We start from the raw sequence: 19,640 nt of genomic DNA on the forward strand, positions 1-19,640 counted from the left end.
AATGATGTATTTTACCGGCACATTAATAAATTTTCCACTCTTTCCGATCATCGCCGACATTACACTACAAGAACTGAAGACGAGAGCGATTGAGATTCTACCTATTAGTCTACCGATTTACAGATATTTTGACGATATTATGTTGGCAAGTTTAAGTTAAGTAGTGCTGTACTCATTTAACTCATTTCATACAAGGTTGCAGTTTACAATGGAAGAGAAAATCGACAACCGATTGAATTTTTTAGATGTGATCATGATAATACAAAACAATTTTACCTCTTTTGACTGGTATCACAAATCTACTTTTTCCGATAGATACTTACACTTTGAGTCTGGACACCCTCTCTGCCACAAGAAAGGCACGATCATCGGTCTCATCGATAGAGCTTTTCGATTCTCCCGTTCAAGTTTTCACAAAAAACCTTTAAGTTCGTGGTCAATACATTACTCACAAACGGATATCTACTGGCTTTCATATTTTCAACTTTACACGAACGCATAAAAATACTAATTACAACATAAGCAAATAACACGATTATTATACAGATGTCGAATCCCATGGAGAATAAAAGTATCGCATATACTTCATACTTTAACATTCCGTATGTCCCAACAATCTCTGAAATGTTTGGGCCTGTGGTTCGTAATTTACATACTAGAATGTCTTATATAGGGTTAAATTAACTAATATAGTTCATCCGCGTATAAAAGGATAATTTGCTCAATTTTTTTGCGCAATAACGTCATATATAAAATATCATGCAAGGATTGCAATGCCTACGTCAATCAAATTAGTAGATTTCTAAAAACAAGAATTGCCGAACATCGCAACCATGTACAAAGAAATATGGTACAACATTCCCTTATCACGGACCACAGGCTTACTAATCATGAATTCGCATGAGATAACGTGGAAATATTGGACGAGCAGCGTATATACAGCAAGCATCTCATGTCGGAGATAATATTCATTAGAAGCAAAACTAATAGTCCTAATTTACAAAGTGATACAGAGACTTACAACAAGCATATCTCACGTTGGTGGAGAATCTATCAAAAATTTAAAGAGTTTAAAATAAAAGCGCGCGTGCTACCGCATTATCCATATGTAATGTTCTACATCTACAATATTCCAAATGTTTATTTATATGTACAATGTCAGACTACCCGATGTGTTATTATTTAAATTAACCAACAGTTGCGTCGTGTTCCTCGTTGACTCGCGGTATCTCGTTCGATGGATATAGTGAGTTGTCTCCTTTAAATAACTCCGGTTCATAAATTAACACGTTAACTATTAAAGGTATGCACAATTACAATAGTCCTTACCATCTAAAATCATACAAATGTGTCCTTTACGGCGCATACCGGAAGAATGCTGAATGCGCTTGTCTGTCGGGGGAGTTACCAAATGTCCTTGATATGTGCATACACGGTTAATTTTATTTCTAGTACGTAACTCATATTTTAATTTTATTCCTTGTATTTTGTCTTCGTTATTCATATTTATAGCTGACAATCCACAGTGTATACGTTTTGTGATGCACAGATGCTGATGATGGGCCGAAATATTAGACCGAAACGTTCATTCGAATAAAAATCGTTAATTAAAGAAATTTACGCGTTGCCTGTTGCGCCTGGCTTAATTAGCCAGTTTTTCTTATGTTTAAAAATTTATTTATTTTCAACATTAAAAGAAAAAATATATTTAATAAATTGCAATATATTGCAATGTAAAAATCATTGAAAATGTCAACAATCAATATACATTCCAACAACCACATATCTGATAACCACATGTATATGTTCTGTAAAAACTTTAATAAAATAAAGATAATACAAAACAAAAAACATAAAATTAAATATTTTAATAGAAAAATTAAAATATTTAGAAGTGAATACAAAAAATTAAAAAATTATATAAAAATAAAAATCTAAAACAAGCGAAAAAAAAATAAAAAAATTTTAATTTGAAAGAACTTGGTGCTGCTAACTTTCAATGTATATGTATATAAGGCAAATGAGAAGTATCGTGGATGAGGGGTCTGAATAGCTTAGAGTTTAGACATAAGATCAGTCGTCCGGCAAGTGAAAAATTCGGATTCGATTCCCGATTCATAGTGTTCGCCCTGATATTTTTCTCGTCTTTATCTCCTTGAGGGGGTCAAGAGAACTTTATTACAAATCTCAAATTAAGATTTTAATTATACTTGGTATAACTAAGAAATATCTGTAACCCGTGCACGCAATTAGTTTCATAGAAAACTTATTTTTCTATGAAACTGACGCACTACTATCCGCGTCCGGCTTTTATTCGACGAATTTTTAAGTTGTGCTTTAATTAAAATTTTTTATTTTTTTTATATTAATTTTTAATTTTCGTATAAATTTTTTATTTCTTGTATTAATTTCTGAGTTTTAATTTTTCTATTAATTTTTAATTCTGTTTTTTGTGTTTTGTATTATTTTTTTTTATTAAACTTTTCAAGATATATGCATGTGATTATTGAATATATGATTATTGAAGTATATATTGATTGTTTACATTTTTAATGATTTTTACAATAAATATTGCTATTTATTGGATATATTTTTTTTTAATGTTAGAAATAAATAAATTTTACATATATAGCATAAATTTTTGTTTAGAGAGTTAGCACAACTTTTTAATATCATTATTTTTGTATAAAATTAGACAGCTATTTTGTATAACTGTTTCCGATTAAAATAATTTATTATTTTTAATTGGCGCAATTTTTTTAAATTGTTGTTTTTGTAGGATATAATATATAACATTTTTTCTCCAACTGGCGCATATGCTTGGCGCCTTTTTTTACCTTCCTTTAAAAAAAGATAAGTTTTTGTAACTTGACAAACGGCTTCCTGATATATTAATCGTTTAATAGATAATTAATCTATAATTAAAAATACTTATATAATTTATATTTCATATATAAGGAAAGTAAGGTAAAACCGGGTATTTTTTTGAATTTGATTTCCTACAAAAAATCAGAGGGTAAACAAATTTTGCTGACCATTAATAAGATTTAGTGGACCTTAAACTATGAGAAAATAAGGCTAGTTGCTAAAAAAAATAATATTTGGTTATCAAGGATAACAAGATTTTTTGCAGAAGAAAATACCTTACAAACCGTACAAACGTACAAAATACCCGGTTTTATTCTATCGATAGAGTAAAACCTATTTGAAAACATGTTGAAATACCGTGCAATTACAAAATTTAGATTTATTTTAATCAAAATATAATACAAAGATGTATTCTATTGACAAAATTCACAAATAAATATATCCTTTTGTTCTACATTGCTGCAGGAGTTTCTTATTTAATTTTTTTAACTTTAAGGGTCTCAAAAAGCTTTTTTTTTAATAGTTTCTTTTTTTTAACAGTTTCTCCAACTGCTTTTGGAGACAAAGTCAGGATAATAGTTTTTCTTCTTTTCTTCATACGAGGTGTGTAGATACCCCAACACGAAGGAAATAACAAACATGGCGGCTGTATATTCTGGCGTACAAAGTAACGATCAAAACTAATGCGATATACTATCTGATGTATACAGAATGCAATGCTGCATTTACCGAAACAGATGCTCTGTGTAAAAAGAGTCCATAACGACTCGATTGTGATATATACAGGGTGATTCAAAACAACCTTCTGTCCTTGCAATGTCATATACTTAACACTATTCTAAGACGATTTTTCCTTTGCTAAAATTTTTTCCGAGGCTTAGTTTTTAAATTATAAGCCAAAATAGTTAACGAATTACGGGCCGCGTACACGAGGCAGGCAGGAGCGGTGCAACTCACCGTCCCATGCTGGTGATTACGTGAGGCGCTCGCTGCGATCAACTATTTGCTACATGCGATGAAGTATATGTGTGAGAGAGAACGTATACGCGTATACACTCACATAAATATTATCTCTCTCTCTCTCTCTCTCTCTCTCACTCACTCACTCACTTACTCACTGACTCTTACCTTGTATGTAGAGATTCGTTGCCCTCATACGACTCAATAAATAATATTTCCGTATGATACGAGTAACTAGCAAACTTTTTTTCACTCACAAATTGTACCACTTATCGAACTTTTACGAATTAATCCACGCATCGATAAACTGAATTTATTAAAAAAAAGATGTTATTATACGTCATTATATTTTTATATTTTATAGTTTCATGTTTTCGAAACTATCGAATTTACAATGTCGGAGGCTTTAGCCGATCACAGGACACATGATAGCGTCCGCGTCGATCACGCGTAATGTGATACATTTAGTCGTTCGGCAGCCGGCAGCCGGCAACGCTAGTACCGACATGACTTGCTTGTTGTCGTCACGCAGTCTCCGCATCGAATAACGCGTTTCTTTCTTCGAGTTATTTTAATAATTAATCGGTAGTAATCGATAGATTGTGATTAGCCGTAGATTGTTATAATCGTTAATAAATTCAATTTATCGATAAAGTGCGTGGATTAATTCGTAAAAGTTCGATAAGTGATACAATTTGTGAGTGAAAAAAAGTTTGTTAGTTACTCGTTGTATGTAGAGGAAGTATTACACTTAGGAAGTATTATTTATTGAGTCGTATGAGGGCAACGAATTATTACATAAAAGGTAAGAATCAGTGAGAGAGAGAGAGAGAGAGAGAGAGTGAGAGAGAGAGAGTGCGTGTGTGCGATCAGCTGTTTGCTACACGCGATGGATGTAAAAAAGGAAGATAGAGAGAGAGAGAAAGAGAGTGCGTGTGTGCGATTAACTGTTTGCTACATGCGATGGGTGTAAAGAGAGAGAGAGAGAGAGAGAGAGAGAGAGAGAGAGAGAGAGAGAGAGAGAGAGAGAGAATGTGTATGTGTGTGTATACGCGTATACGTTCTCTTTCACACATACACTCCATCGCATGTAGCAAACAGTTGATCGCAGCGAGCGCCTCACATAATCACCAGCATCGGACGGTGAGTTGCGCCGCCCCTGCCTGCCTCGCGTACGCGGCCCGTAATTCGTTAACTATTTTGGCTTATAATTTAAAAACTAAGCCTCGGAAAAAATTTTGGCAAAGGAAAAATCGTCTTAGAATAGTGTCAAGTATATGACATTGTAAGGACAGAAGGTTGTTTTGAATCACCCTGTATATATATATATATATATCACAATTGAGCCAATATATATATATCACAATCGTTAAGATTACCGGACACCTTGTATATATATATACAGGGTGTTCGGTAGTCTTAAACCATTTTTTTTATAACGCTTAATAAAGGAATTATTATTGAATCAAGTCTGGCCAATCAGCGCCGATCTTTAGCCAGGCGCACGTTGTTGAGCTGCGCACCTGGTAGTGTGCGCCACTGTACACTTCACAGCACACAGCTCATCGACGTTCGCCTGACTAAAGGTTGGCGCTGATTAGCCAGACTTTATTCAAAACAATTCTTTTATTAAGTGTTATAGAAAAAAATGATAGAGGACTTTTCGACTTAGTTTGATCCGCTCTATCTGCATAAGAGTATTGTTCCAAATGATCTGAGACACCCTGTATATATATATATACACAGGGTGTTAGAAAAGGCTGGAAACGGTCAATTGCCAAAAGCCATTTTCAACGGAAAATGATGTCTTTTCTCTATCTTCTGAACGAATCTTTATCTGCCAATATCCACTTTTGAGGTCTAAAATAGAAAACCAAGATTTTCCTGACAATTGTATCATAAATCTGAGGCAATAGGTAAAAAACCTTTTACTAAAACATTTCCAATAATCTACACACAAACGAATTAAACCATTCTTTCTTTTGACCATGACAGCACGTGACATCTAAGGACTATTGAGACTTTTCAATCATTTCTTATTTTTTTTATTCTATTAATTATCACTTCTGCATCAGAATGCAAATGCAGAAGAATTCTTCGAGGAACTTGCCTAATAGGATGAAAATCATTCAATTCTATTCTACGCTCTACAAGGTCACAATTTCTAGCAATAATGTATTCGGAAAAAATGTCCTAAAATTTAATCAAAAGTTCAGCAAACATTTCCTTTTGATCCAAATCTAAATCCACCGAATCTCGAAATAATTCTGTTAAAAAAATAAAAACTTTATTTCCTTGATGATTTAATCATGCAAAAATTAATTCCTCTTGTGAAATTTCCAATGGGAAACAAAAATTAAACTCTATTCCTGTAAGGGACAAGATACCTGTTTCCAAAAGATAATCATCATTTATTGTTGCAACAAATATATGTATATAGGTAATTTTAAAGAAAATTTTCTCACAATTAATCTTCACATTCACCTTAACAATCATATTGGAGTGAATCGGAACTACACTGAAAGGCCCATTTTGTTGAATGAAATAAAATTTGTTTGAATCAACTAAATCTCTTGTTTGGATATAGGCAGACAAATCCTTTAGTTAATACAACAAAAAAATTTAGTTGGAAAATTTGGTAATACTAACACACAAATTTGGTTGAACAAAATTATTAATTGTATAAAATCAAATTTTTTGTTGTTTTTTATTTTAATTTTATTCATTGAATCACAGTTGTGTGTTAGTATTTGCTTTAGTTACATCAATCAAAGTTTATCCATATTCAACAAGAAATTTACTTGATAGTTGTCTCTTGTGATATGATAAGAAAAAGATATACAGATTATATTCTCCATCTTTTCAATTCTCTCGTCGTTGACGAGAGACTAATCAGTATTTCTCGGATAGATGAATCCGCCATGATTGAAGATGCACTGCATGCGGCGCATCATACCAATAACAATTGCATAACAATTGACTGCGCAGTGACACACAAAATAGCTTATGATATTCAAACGATTTAGCTCAAGCAACAAATACAATTATTCAGAACGCGATGAGATGGATGAGTTTGTTATTGCAACAATAAAATTTTATTCAGATAAACAACTCCATGCAAACAAAATAGTTTGTTAGTATAACATTTAACTTCTTTTCAGTAACATAATTTTTATTAAATAAAACCAAATTACATGTTCAGTCAACAAAATGGTTCAACTAAATAATTTTGTTTTATTTAACGAAATGAGTCTCTCAGTGTATCTTCCCAGTAGGATAAGCTGATCTAATATTTTTCTCTACACTTTTAATTTCAAGGCAATTTATTAAATTACTGTTCAAAATTGACACATTCGAATCCGTATCTATTTTTAATTTACACGGTTTTCCGTTAGCAAGCTTGCCTTTATAACAAAATAATTCATAATTTTGTTCACATTTTACATGTTTTAATTTAAAGTTTACTTCAAAAATCTATCTGTCAACACAACAATAATTTGAGCACAGGCGATCTTATGCGTGCGAACTTCATGCATACACTCAAAACAAGCTAAACGCGATAATCGTTTTATCTCCGCCCCCAAAGTTGATAAATCTTTCTTCGTCTATATTGCGTAAATTGCGAATAGTAAAATTGAGCGAGATGTCCTTCCCCGAAATGCAATTCTAATTTATTTCAAAAGTCATCAAATTAAAATTGTTTTCCACTTCCAAAGCATTCCAAAACCGAATGCGCTTTTCCTCATAAACAAGCGGCAGATACTACCGACTTTGCGGAATCGGTCCAATTATTTGCTCTCGAAATTATTTCAAATTGTGTTAAGAATTCGCATAATGGGACACTTCCGTCAAATAAATTTGGTTTAATTTCATATCCAATCTCATGAATTACATTTCTAGTCTCGGAAACTCTATTTTCCCCTACAAATTTTGAATTACAAGAACGATTTAGCTCATTTAAGTGTTGTTCCATTTGCTGTTGCGCCTCCTCTCGTTGACAAAAGAGAGTCTCGAGAACCTTCTCACACAACTATTGTTGGCGCTGTTCTTCCCGCAAGCTCCGTATCTCCATCAACATTTTGGATAGCAGTAAACCACTGGACTGTGAATTAGGCTCTTTCATCGATTCTTTCAAACGCATTCTTTTTCGGGATAGACCTGCCGTTGCCATTTCATCTAAACTAACACAGTCATCCGAAGATCCCGGATGAGCACCCAAAATGTAACGTCTGCTAGTTCGAGATAAATCAAAGCGCACCACGCAACTATTTAACACTCGCAAATCGTGTTACTTCCGCATCCGAACAAATAGTAGAATACTCATTTAAGGGGTCTTTTTAGTTTAACTCTCTGAAAATAAGGCGAATTTTTTTTAAAGAAATGTATAAAACATATTAAATCTAAACTTCGCACATTTAATAAATAACATTTCAAGTATATCTTGAATTTTTCTCAAACAAAAATGTTTATTTGTTTTGAAGTTATAGTAGTCCAACCAGGGTGTCTAAAAAAAAAAAAAAAAAAATTGTTGTTTGTGGCGAATATGATTTCAACCGTTATACTAATACTAATACTGCTAAGAACGGAGGGCGGTCCTCGGCGAAGCAGGGGACGCAGACAAAATCCATTGTGTCTCTCCAATAAGCGACCCTTCAGTTCAGGCCCAATGGCCGTGCCTAGTGAGAATGCGAGTCACTAGCCCGGCCTCTCGTCTACATAGTTTTTTGATACCGCTGGGGAGGCCCTCTCTCAGAGAATCACCAACGAGAGCCTTCGCCTGCCTGCACCCTGCCGCGCCCCTCCAGGAGGCCAAATGCTGGTTCCGCAGCCAACGACCAACTTCTCCCTTGCCTAGGTTGTGAGGGATTCTGACCGCCGATTCCGGTTCAACTAACACAATCTCCGAGCTAACTCTAGCAAGCTGGTCGCCTCATTGCCCTTGATACCAAAGTGCCCAGGCACCCAGATCAGAGCAACCTCATTATCCCTCGCAAGTTCTTTCAGAGTGCCTCTGCATTCCCAGACTAGTTTGGAGGTAGCAATCGGAGCACCAAGGGCCCTCAGACCCGTCTGGCTGTCCAAGCAGATGCTGATGCGCTGGTCCTTTCTTTGTTAGCGAGAAGTCCCTATGCACAGCACAAGATCGCGACTATTTCCGCTTGAAAGACTGTGGCAAATTCACCGAGTGGGATGGATTTACCAATCTTTCTTCCTCGGCAGTAAACGCCCGGCCCTGAGCCCAGGCCGATCCTGGATCCATCCGTAAAAAGAATGGGCCCATTCTTCAGCATTGGATTCTCCGGCCTAAGCCAATCTTCTCCCTTTGGAAACACACTTTGAATGGCGTCTTCAGGGCATGAGTGGCTGGCATTTTGTCCTGCCCCATACTGAAGATAGGATGAGAAAGGGGTCCGTCGGGAAGTTTAGTATGCCTAGTACCGGCCCTCCATTTTCTCTCACAACTCAGACGATAAGCCGCCGATGCAGCAGCAGCGACGACCGTGTGGCACAGCGGCTCGATACCGAGAAGCACTTCCATCGCCGCAGTTGGCGTGGTTCTCATAGCTCCTCTTAAAATAAGAGCCTTTAGATGGGGGAGGGGGGGGGGGTGCTCCAGCAATCTTTTCGCCTAGCTGTACCTTAGGTTACCATAGTACTGCAGCATATAGCAGCTTAGGTCTAAGAATAGCAGTGTAGATACAGTAGACCATTCCCGACCTAAGGCCCCAGATTTGACCAAAGGATCTTCTGCACAGCCAGAAGTAAGAGGCTACACTCTTACACTGATCGTTCAGGTGCTCCATCCATGTCAGCTTCCTGTCTAAGATGAACCCCAAATATTTCACTGACACGGCCGGTGTCAGCCTGATGCTTCCCAAGATAGGCCTCATTATAGTGTCCAGCTTGTATCTGCAAGTGAATATGACCAGCTCCATCTTCCGAGGATTGACCGAAAGGCCACTGCTGACACACCACTCCTCTACCATTCCAAAAGCACTCTGCGTGAGTTCTAGAAGCGTGTCCGGAAAGAGTCTTCGCATGATAATCGCCAGATCGTCGGCGTATCCTTGCACAAAAAAACCCTTATCATTAAGTTTGCTGAGTAATCCATCGACTACTAAGCACCAAAGAAGTGGAAAGAGCACTCCGCCTTGCGGGCACTCTCGACCACCCAGCCGCCGACACTGACAGCATCAAGCGTCGTTACAACCCGCGGCTGAAGCATACCATACCTCTGATCCAATGAACCAGCCTGTGTGGAATGCTTCGCAGTGTTGCCTTCCTGCGAACTACATCAAGGGGTGTTGTTGAAAGCACTCTTTATGTCCAGAAAGGTCCCCACCGCGTAGCCTCCCTCCATAAAATCTGTCTCAATTTGGGAGTGAACCAACGAGTGGAACGCCGTTTCCGCAGAGTAGCCCATCCTGTAGGCATGTTGATTTTCATGCAGCGGATGCCGCATGAGGACAACATCTCTCAAAAAGACCTCGACTTCTCCAACGTTTTCAAAAGAAATGACGTCAGGGTGATTGGTCTGAAATCCTTGGCAGAGGTGCAGCAGGTCCTACCGACTTTGAGTATGAATACCACCCTCGCCAGTCTCCAAGCTCTGGGCGTGTAGCCCAGAGCAAGATAAGTTCTCAGGGTCCGCGTGAGCGGCCCAATGATCTGCCCGAGCCCATCTTGTGAGAGCGCCGGGAAAATCCCATCCGATCCAGCGGACTTAAAGGTTTTGACAGCCCACTTCACCCTCTCGGGTTTTACGATGCTGGCCGTCAGTTCTCAGTCGCACCCACGTGCCCTTAATCTGGGCTCCGCTTGTTTGAGTCGACATCAGGTTCCCTCCTGAAGCCCGGAAAATTGGTCTCCAGAAGGTGAACCACACATCGCTCTTCCAAAACCACGTCCTCATCCGGGAGGCGTATCGCCTGCAGGTTTGAGTCCGGGTTTTTAGCCAGAATTCTGCAGAGCCTAGAGACCTCCGGAACCTCCTCCATCGACTCACAAAACCGCCTCCAGCTCTCTTTCTTGGCGGCTATTAGAGTCTCTATAAGTCTTCTGGGCCCTCCGGTAGAGGTCTCAGTTGAGCGAGCAACCCGTGTTCCTGGCTCTGTTCTAGGCACGCCGAGCTTCCTTCCTGAGCCTCTGCAGTTCCAGTCCCCACCAAGAGACCTTCTTGTTAGAGCGAACTGCTCTCGCTGGACAGCTTTTTTCGAAGCTGCCCACTAAAGTTCTTTGTAGATCTACACAAAGCTCTACTTCAGCAGCGGTCCCGTGCCTCTTAGGAAAGGCGCAAAGACCATTGGAGAGATCCTCTCGAAACAAATCCCAATCCGTCCTTCTCGGATTTCTTCTATAGATTGTTTCAGGCCTCACATTAGCAAACCTGAAGACGATCTATGATCAGAGAGGGAGGGCTCTGATGAGACATGCTACCCAATAATCTCCGAAACCAGATTCTTTGAGCATAGAGTAAGGTCAAATACCTCGCGCCTAAGCACATTCTAAAATGTCGGTTCGTTGCCCATGTTCAGGATCTCCAGGACAGTGGCCACCAGATAGTCCAGGCTTCTGCCCCGATTGTTAATGTTAGTGTTCCCCCAAACAGTGTGGTGCTCATTAGGGTCGCACCCCACTATAAGCGGCAGTCCCTTATCTTGGTAATAATTCACCAGCTTAGCCACAGGTCCTGGCGGAAGCAAATCCTCCTTTTCATGTGGGAAGTACGCTGAGCTCACCATCACCTTCCTGATCTCGCCCGTGGTGAATCTGAGGAAATTTACCGTAACTGCCACAACATCCCTAGAACAAAAATCCGGCATGAGTTGCGCTTCTAATCCCTTGATCACAATCGCGGCTCTGGGATTGGGTTCTGTGGAGGACTTGAAACGTCTGCACAGGCCGCAATGCCCCTAATGCAGCCCCAGGATATCCAGGGTTTCTGCATTAGGCAAATACTTGTATGCACCACAGCCATGCCCCTGGCCAAAACAGCCGAGGCGCTCTTAGTGTAGTGCAAGTTAATTTGGGTGAATCCCACTGTCGCCATGTCCACTTTATTGAGGGCCCGACGCTGGCTGGGATTCTCCCTGCTTCGTCGCCTCGCTACGAGCCCTGAGTAAACCCACAGTGATCTGCTCGAATCCATATCTGAGCCTAAAGTCCCGCACCCTCAGCTTGAGGACACTAAACACCGAGATGCCGAGAATGAGGTTCCTCCCTTCTGGGGAAGCCCCAACATTCTCGGCAAAAACTTGCCAGTTAGCTGTAGTGATGCCAGGATTCTGCCACGGTTATAGCCACTACTACCCAGGAGCCTACTCAGGTACTCAAATTCGGAGGATGCCTGGGCGTCCTCCTATCCGCCGCCCGGAGACGCGCCCGATAGGCACTCAACCCATGGGTTCCAACCGTTATAGTCATCTGAAATAAAAAAAAAGAGATTCTTTATCTGCATAAGTGTGGTTATTGCGTAAACATAAATAAAAAAAATATAGAGAAATAAAAAAAATGGCCGCGTCTTAAAAAAGGAAAATTCATATTTCACCAAATAATTGGTTACTTTTGTAAGTCGAAAAATTCGAATTGTGCAAATATCGATTTAATTCTAGTTCATACTTACATACAATAGATTAAGAATCTTTTTGGTTTTTTTATTTCAGATGACTATAACGGTTAGATACGGTCATATTCGCCACAAACAATTTTTTTTCTTGAGACATCCTGGTTGGACTACTATAACTCCGGAATAAACAAATAGTTTTATTTAAAAGAAATTCAGGATTTATTTAAAATGTTATTTAATAAACGTGCAAAGTTTAAAATTAATGTTGGGCAAACATGTAGACAATTGCAAACTAGAGTTAAAGAACATCGGTCTATAACATCAACAGAGACCCCTTCTCTCGCTCCGTAATTACGGATCATTGTCTAGAAGGACACGAGTTTGATTGGGAGAACCTATTCATTTTAGATGAGGAGCCTTGCTACATCAAGAGAGGCATTTCAGAAATGTTGCACATAAAGCAACAGAATAATGGTATCAACTTACAGGAGGGTATGCATTTTCTTGACCATGCTTATTTTTCTATTATTAACAATTGTTTTTGTAACTTTTCCTTTATTTCTCGCGTGTTTTTATTCTGGTTCATTTTTTTCTATGTTTTTAATTTCTCTTGTTGACATTGATCTGTGATCTCTTGTTTTTCAATGCTTTTTCAATGTGTTTTTTGTTTGTGTTCAATCTTGTCCCTCCTTCTGAGACGATTTCTCTCATTCGTTTCCGAGACTTCCCACGGATCAGTCATTCGGTTAAATTTTTTTGACTTTTTTCATATATTTTTTTAACCAGTTCATTCTAATGTTCATTCTTAGTTTTAAGAACCCATTGTGTCCATGCATATACTTTACAAAGCAAGGCGAGGTCCACCCCAAAATTGTTGTGTTAATGAAAAAGTGTATACGCAGTGGTTTTGCCCCTCCCCCCCTCCTCCCGTAGGGTGGGCTTCACTTCCAGAAGATATAACGTAACCAAACCTATTGCTGACTTAAAACTAAAATTTGGTTTGGTTGTGGAGTAGATTTTATAGTACATAATTATTTAATTTTCGGTAATTTTGGGGGTTTTTCGTTTTTCTGGGGAGTGGGGGTAATGGGGGTTGGGCTCCCCCGAGTGATTATCACTGTTAAGGTCACAACAAAGAGTTTTACCAAAAGATTCGATCATATTTCTCAATATTCAGAAAAGGCTTTATTCAAAACAATTATCTTATTTTTTTATTTATTTTGTTTAAAATTAATGTTTTATATTTTTTTTAAATTCGCCAAAAATTATGTTATTTTCAGAACGTCAAACTAGGAAGATCCTTTAAGAAATAATAGTAACTTTATTAAAGCAGCAATAAAATAACATAATGATATACGAACGTAAAAGACGAAGATGTCCAAAACACAACCGTACTGGGGTACGTTCCAAAACTTACTCTTAGTCAATCTCAGAAGTTGGAGACATAGAGAGGATGTAGTAAACTAGGGTAGCAGTTATTTTGGAACGGGTTTGACGACATGTTAGTGGCTTAATTTATACCGATATACTTTAATACGTACTAAACACTATACCGACTAATCGCAACCATTTCATTCTAGAGGCTAAGCAATGAGTTGCATGTTTACGTTAATATAACAAAACAAATCTTGTGGGAATTGTATCAAAAATATTATATACACAGTTGAATTAAAAGCGAGTTGGGCGAGTGGAGCCTGAAATAGAAATGTTAAGCATTAATAAAAGACGAGAAATAAGGTTGGTTATAAATTATATAATAAAAGTTATTTATTTTCTTAGACTAAACACTTTGAAGACAAAGATTTAGTCTATTTAACTTTTCTTGACATAATAGTTGAACTCATTTTTTTTAAAAACAATGAGATACGTGAGGAACCGATCTAAAATAAAAATTAGCAAAAAATTATCAGAAATCATTATCAATATATTAATTATCAGAAATCATTATCAATATATTATTAAAAATATATGACTTATAATGCGATTCGAGCACGCCAAGTTTTTGTTTGTCACTTTAATTTTAATCCTTTTTGTTCCGGGCCTATCTGATAAAGATTATAGTTAATTTCAAAATAAGTCGATCAGTTTGATGCGAGGCACTTTTATACTCGAAATTGGTGATCGACATGACCGACGCTATTGCAATTAGGGCTGAATAGTTTTATAATATACTATTTGTAATAAAATCCACAATATAATAATGCTATTTTATATATTATATATAATATTTATTTGGGGGAAACATAATAAGGTCATTTTATGAAAATAAAATGCATTTTAATTTTCTCGAGAGAATCTATAATATTTATATAAATGCAAGATTGATTTTATGTCAAATATTATTTCAAATTACAAACCCTCACAAACTAAACTGCTTCTATGTACCATACTTGGCTAGTTAACTTGATTTTATGTTTATTTTTGATTTTTTAATAGTTTTTAATTTTTAGAATTATTTTTTAGAAGAAAATTATTTTTTAGTTCTTTATTTTTTATTAAAATTATTTTTTAAGGAAAAATTTTCTTAAAAGTTATTTTTTGGGCTAAATATTAAATTTTTTGTTGCGTATAAGTTGGGATCTTTTTATATACTTGGTGTGTTTTTTTTCTTTTGTGAGGTTCTTTTTTAGAAGTAATATTTGTTTAAAAAACATATTAAAAGACATGAAATTGCAGAAGTACATTGCTGTATTTGTATAAAGATAAACTTATCAAAATATAAGAAAATAATAAAAAAAATTGCGAAAATTTTCTTATTAACTTATTAACTTCTAAATTCTTTTGAATAATTAAATTTAATAATTTTTCTTGATAACTAAATATTAAATTTTCTTTTTTCTCCACCTTTGATAAAAAATTCTTTGTCTATATTATAAAGATTAACAAAGTTAATTATAAAAGCTACTGCATATACATATATACAGAGTGTCCAACAAGAAAGTGACCAATTGAAAGGTGGAGGTAGATTGGGTCAAACTGAATTGAAAAGTTTTGAACCATTTTTTTATAACGCTTAATAAAGGAGTTATTATTGAGTAAAGTTTGGCCAATCAGCACCGACCTTTAGCCTAACGCACGTCGGTGAGCCGCGCGCCGTGAAGTGTGAAAGGCCGAATAAGTACAGGATAATAGTACAGGACTTTTCTACTCGATTTAACCTGTTCTATATGCACAAGAGGTGATTCGTCTATTCCTGGATATCCTGTGTATACAAAGATTTCAATTTGAAATATGTTTATATATATTTACTATTCAATTCATATATTAAAAATAAGTTTGCTATTTTAAAACTTAATTATATTATACAAATTATTATCATGATGATGCCATAAAAATTGTAAGAGAATGAACAAAATGATATAACAAAAAAATAACACATTTAGACATATTGTACAAGGTGTTTCTAAAATCTGACGCAGCCCCTAAGATCTCGGAAACGGCTTTAAATATGGAAAAAGTTTTAGACAAAAATTGTAGGATATTAAGAAGGACAGATGATGAAAATATGAATTCGACCTTGAGTGATCTTTTCAAGACTAGATCAATGTGATCAATATTTTCTTAAATGAATCTTCCCATTTTTCAATGTATATTCTTGTACATTTACCTTCCTTTTCATTTCCCGAAGTTGAGATGCCTTTCATCAATACTCAAAATAACTACTATATTTCTTAAATTTTTTTTGTTAATAACCTTTTAATAAAAAACGAGCGACAGCTAAAATCTTTCAAATGTTCAGGGTCATGACCTTGACAACATAAGTCAAGGTCAAGGTTATCGGGACTGTCTCCCTTTATTGGCATATTTACCAAACTTTTTATTAAAGATATATTATACATTATAATAATACATCTCTTTATTGTTACAATTAGTTATATACATACGTACTTATACGTTTCCAATTAAAAAATTAATTTAAATATTAAAATCAAAACTTATATTGTAAGAAATGATTGAAAAAATTCTATAATTATATTTTTAGAGTTTAGTTAACATTAAAGACTCTTTTTACGCAAAAACATGTTTATATGACAGGCGTATATATATGATCTACTTTTTATTTGAAACTGGTAAAACAATATTCATCTCTTATATCTAGATCTAGTTTCAAAAATTTGTTTGATTCATTGTTTATAATATCAGAAATTAAAAAAGAAAAAAGGAAAAGAAACAAGTTTTGAAACAACTAAAAGTTTTAAAATTTACTTTCTACAATTCATCCTTGTCTTTTATAATCGCCCAGTCCTCCTTGATCAAATCCGCACCCTTCTCGCCTATCATTATCGTAGGCGCATTTATGTTTCCACTAGTAATTGTCGGCATGATGGATGCATCAATCACTCTTAATCCCTGTATTCCGTGGACCTTTAATCGTGGACTCACGACAGCTGTGGAATCGTTTTGTGGACCCATCTTGGCCGTTCCGACAGGATGATAAGTCGTAAACGACATATGTCGCAGATTACACTTCCAATATTCTTCAGAATCAGGTTCAGTATCACGACAATCCGCAATGTTTAAGTGATGCAATTTTACTCTATGCCGTTTAAATGACTCCGTGTTCATCATTTTCTTCACGACATCCAAAGACTTTAACATCGTTTCTATGTCCTCTTCTACGGAATAATAATTGGCAAAGATTCTGACTGGATCCGCCGGATTTTTGCTACGTAGCCGCAATTCGCCTATGCTCTTCGGCTTTAGTAGAACAGGTACGGGAAAGAGTACCGTCTCCTCTCTTGTAATTCTTGCTATCTCTCGACTTATTTCTTCGTTTGCGCAAAACTGCGTGAGCATAATGAACGCTTTGTCCTCTTGTCCTTGTTGAAAATGAACATGATGAAACTGTATGTTTGGATACTTGGAACTCGAATCATGTACGTTAACAAACCCATGAAGATCATGAGCTGCGCTAGTTGCCAAGGGACCTCGATTGTAAATTAAGTACTCGTAAGCTTCGTTTAATAAATATGCGGGCGGTGTTACGCTGTGATTTTTAAAAACCCAGAACATGCCGGTCCATCTAAGGTGATCCTGAAGATTCTTGCCGACAGCTAAATCAACGACACTAGGTATTCCCATTTCGTGCAAATGCTGCTTAGGTCCGATGCCGGAGAGCATAAGGAGTTGGGGACTACCGATGCTGCCGGCCGATAGGATCACCTCCTTCGAGGCTTTCACGTCAATTGACCTTCCGTCTTTCAAAGTCACGCGTACTCCGACGGCTTGAGTATCATCGAGGAGAATGGCGTCGGCTCGAGTAGATTTCATTACATACAGATTGCTTCTATCTTTAATTGGCGACAGGAAGGCTTTCGAAGAACTTATTCTGCGACCTTTATCCAAGGTGCCCTGGGCTATGCCATATCCGATATATTTTTCGCCGTTATTAATAATGTCCAAAATAGGCATGTTCAACTCGCGAGCGGCGTCTAGAACCATATTAAATATATCCGGATTGGTATAGTTAAAATATCTGACATTTAATGGTCCGTTGTGACTACAGTATTTGCTTCTCCACTCGTCACTATGTCCATGACCGCAAGATTGCGATTTCTTGAAATATGGCAAGACTTCATCGTAACTCCATCCTTCGTTTCCTATTCGAGACCATTCATTGTAGTCCTCATCGTTGCCATAAATATAGAGCATAGCATTCAGAGTAGAGGTGCCGCCAAGAGCCTTACCTTTTGCCCATTTGCATAATTTGTTTTTGCTACCGTGACAAGCAAATTTTTCGGGTTCAACATCGTATGAATAATCCACCGGTGAATCTATTTGCAACGGAAAGGCCGCGGGAATCTCGCTTAGTATTGAAGGATTCTCGCCAGCTTCAATCAACAATACTTTCCAGTCTTCTATTTCGGTCAAACGATTGGCCACTACAGATCCAGCACTTCCACTACCAACAATTACAAAGTCAAATTCTCTATTAGAAGCGGCAATCTCTTCTGAGCGGTCTGGGGGGTAAATATCACTGGCTAAGTTGCATTGTGCTGCTAAAAGTGTTTGCACCAGTTGTGCGAAGATATTAACGGGATGATCACTTATTGCATCTGCACAACTAGCAGCTAAGCACGCTTCCATGGTTCAGGTGCATATACGAAGCAATTTATATCTGTTGAAGAAAACATTTTTTAATATTTAATCTATTACTAGAATGCCTTATACAAATAAGCACATAATGCAAATAGGAATCAATTAAATATGTCTAAAATTAAAAATTTTTAAGAATAAGGATTATTTTAAAATTTGATATTCTATTTTAAAATGAAAATTTTGCAGCAATTATTTTTAGTATTTTTAGTATTTGCGACGAAGCTACAAAGACATTGTTAAATATTGATATTGATGCTTTGAAAATACAGATAAAACATATTGGAGGGAAATTACTTTTTAAAGAAATAAGATAAAAGCCTCAAATTTATTAAATTATTTGTTTTTATATTTTATAATATTTCAATTAGTCCTAACATAATTATTATAGAACTATAGGAAGTTATAAACATGATAAGAGATTGTACAGGATTTGCTTTCTACTATATTTCTTTATTTTTGTTAAAAACGAGAAAACATTTAACCATAGTTTTTTTTTTAATCATTGTGTTATCAACGTTTTAAATATGTTAAAAATATCATTCGCATATTGTATTCCCAAAGTTATCAGAATCTTGCTCGTTGATTTATTAATATTATATAACTTTAAAAAAAATATTATTTTGAATATGATTTTGTAAATACATGAAAGTTTATTCGATTTTGTAATGAAAAAATTATATATGCTTAATAGAACTAGATGTATATAGATGGATAATTATGTATATGAGTTTATTATTAATTACTAAACATATGTAATCTTTGAAGCTTTTTACTATATTCCTATTTAATAATAAATTTCTCATTTAATTAATACTATATGCAACGTTTTGAATGCATTGAATTTAAAATTATATCTTATCTTTGTTAATATTGTTTTCTTATATCTTATTTTAAATTTTATCTTATCTTAATATTGTATTCTTGATACCGAATAACAATGTTCTTTTTTCTATCTGGCGTGCTTCATGGCTTGTAATTGGTTAAAACACAACTTACATAATTTATTTTTATAAAAAAAAATATTTTTTAATATTCTTAAAATATCTTTTAATATTATTATTTTCAATATAAATAACAAAATAAATGTGATTTTTGATATACTTAATATATTATATTATATTTATGACATCATAATTTCTCAAGGACC

At 35.9% G+C, this 19,640-nt stretch overlaps 2 protein-coding genes across 4 annotated transcripts in view; one reads left to right on the top strand and one right to left on the bottom strand.

Moving 5' to 3' along the window:
* The window catches only part of LOC138943518 (odorant receptor 22c-like), a 142,458-nt gene that overhangs the window by 10,482 nt on the left and 112,336 nt on the right, over window positions 1–19,640 (top strand). The gene's annotated exons all lie outside the window — the stretch shown is intronic.
* The window catches only part of LOC138943517 (glucose dehydrogenase [FAD, quinone]-like), an 8,120-nt gene continuing 4,843 nt past the window's right edge, over window positions 16,364–19,640 (bottom strand). The window contains exons 1-2 of one of the 2 annotated variants that reach the window (XM_070314382.1): window positions 18,082–18,432; window positions 16,368–17,994 (exon numbers count right to left, since the gene is read on the bottom strand). In XM_070314382.1, the coding sequence (XP_070170483.1) occupies window positions 16,604–17,836 (1,233 nt within the window). In that variant the 5' untranslated portion in view covers window positions 17,837–17,994; window positions 18,082–18,432 and the 3' untranslated portion in view covers window positions 16,368–16,603. Of the gene's footprint in view, window positions 18,513–19,640 lie in introns of those variants that run through there. The other variant, XM_070314381.1, reaches the window with a different exon arrangement.

The sequence above is a fragment of the Polyergus mexicanus genome, unplaced genomic scaffold (assembly GCF_030449975.1).
Source record: "Polyergus mexicanus isolate NDT 795.1 unplaced genomic scaffold, iyPolMexi1.0 SCAF_27, whole genome shotgun sequence".
Classification (NCBI taxonomy): domain Eukaryota; kingdom Metazoa; phylum Arthropoda; class Insecta; order Hymenoptera; family Formicidae; genus Polyergus; species Polyergus mexicanus.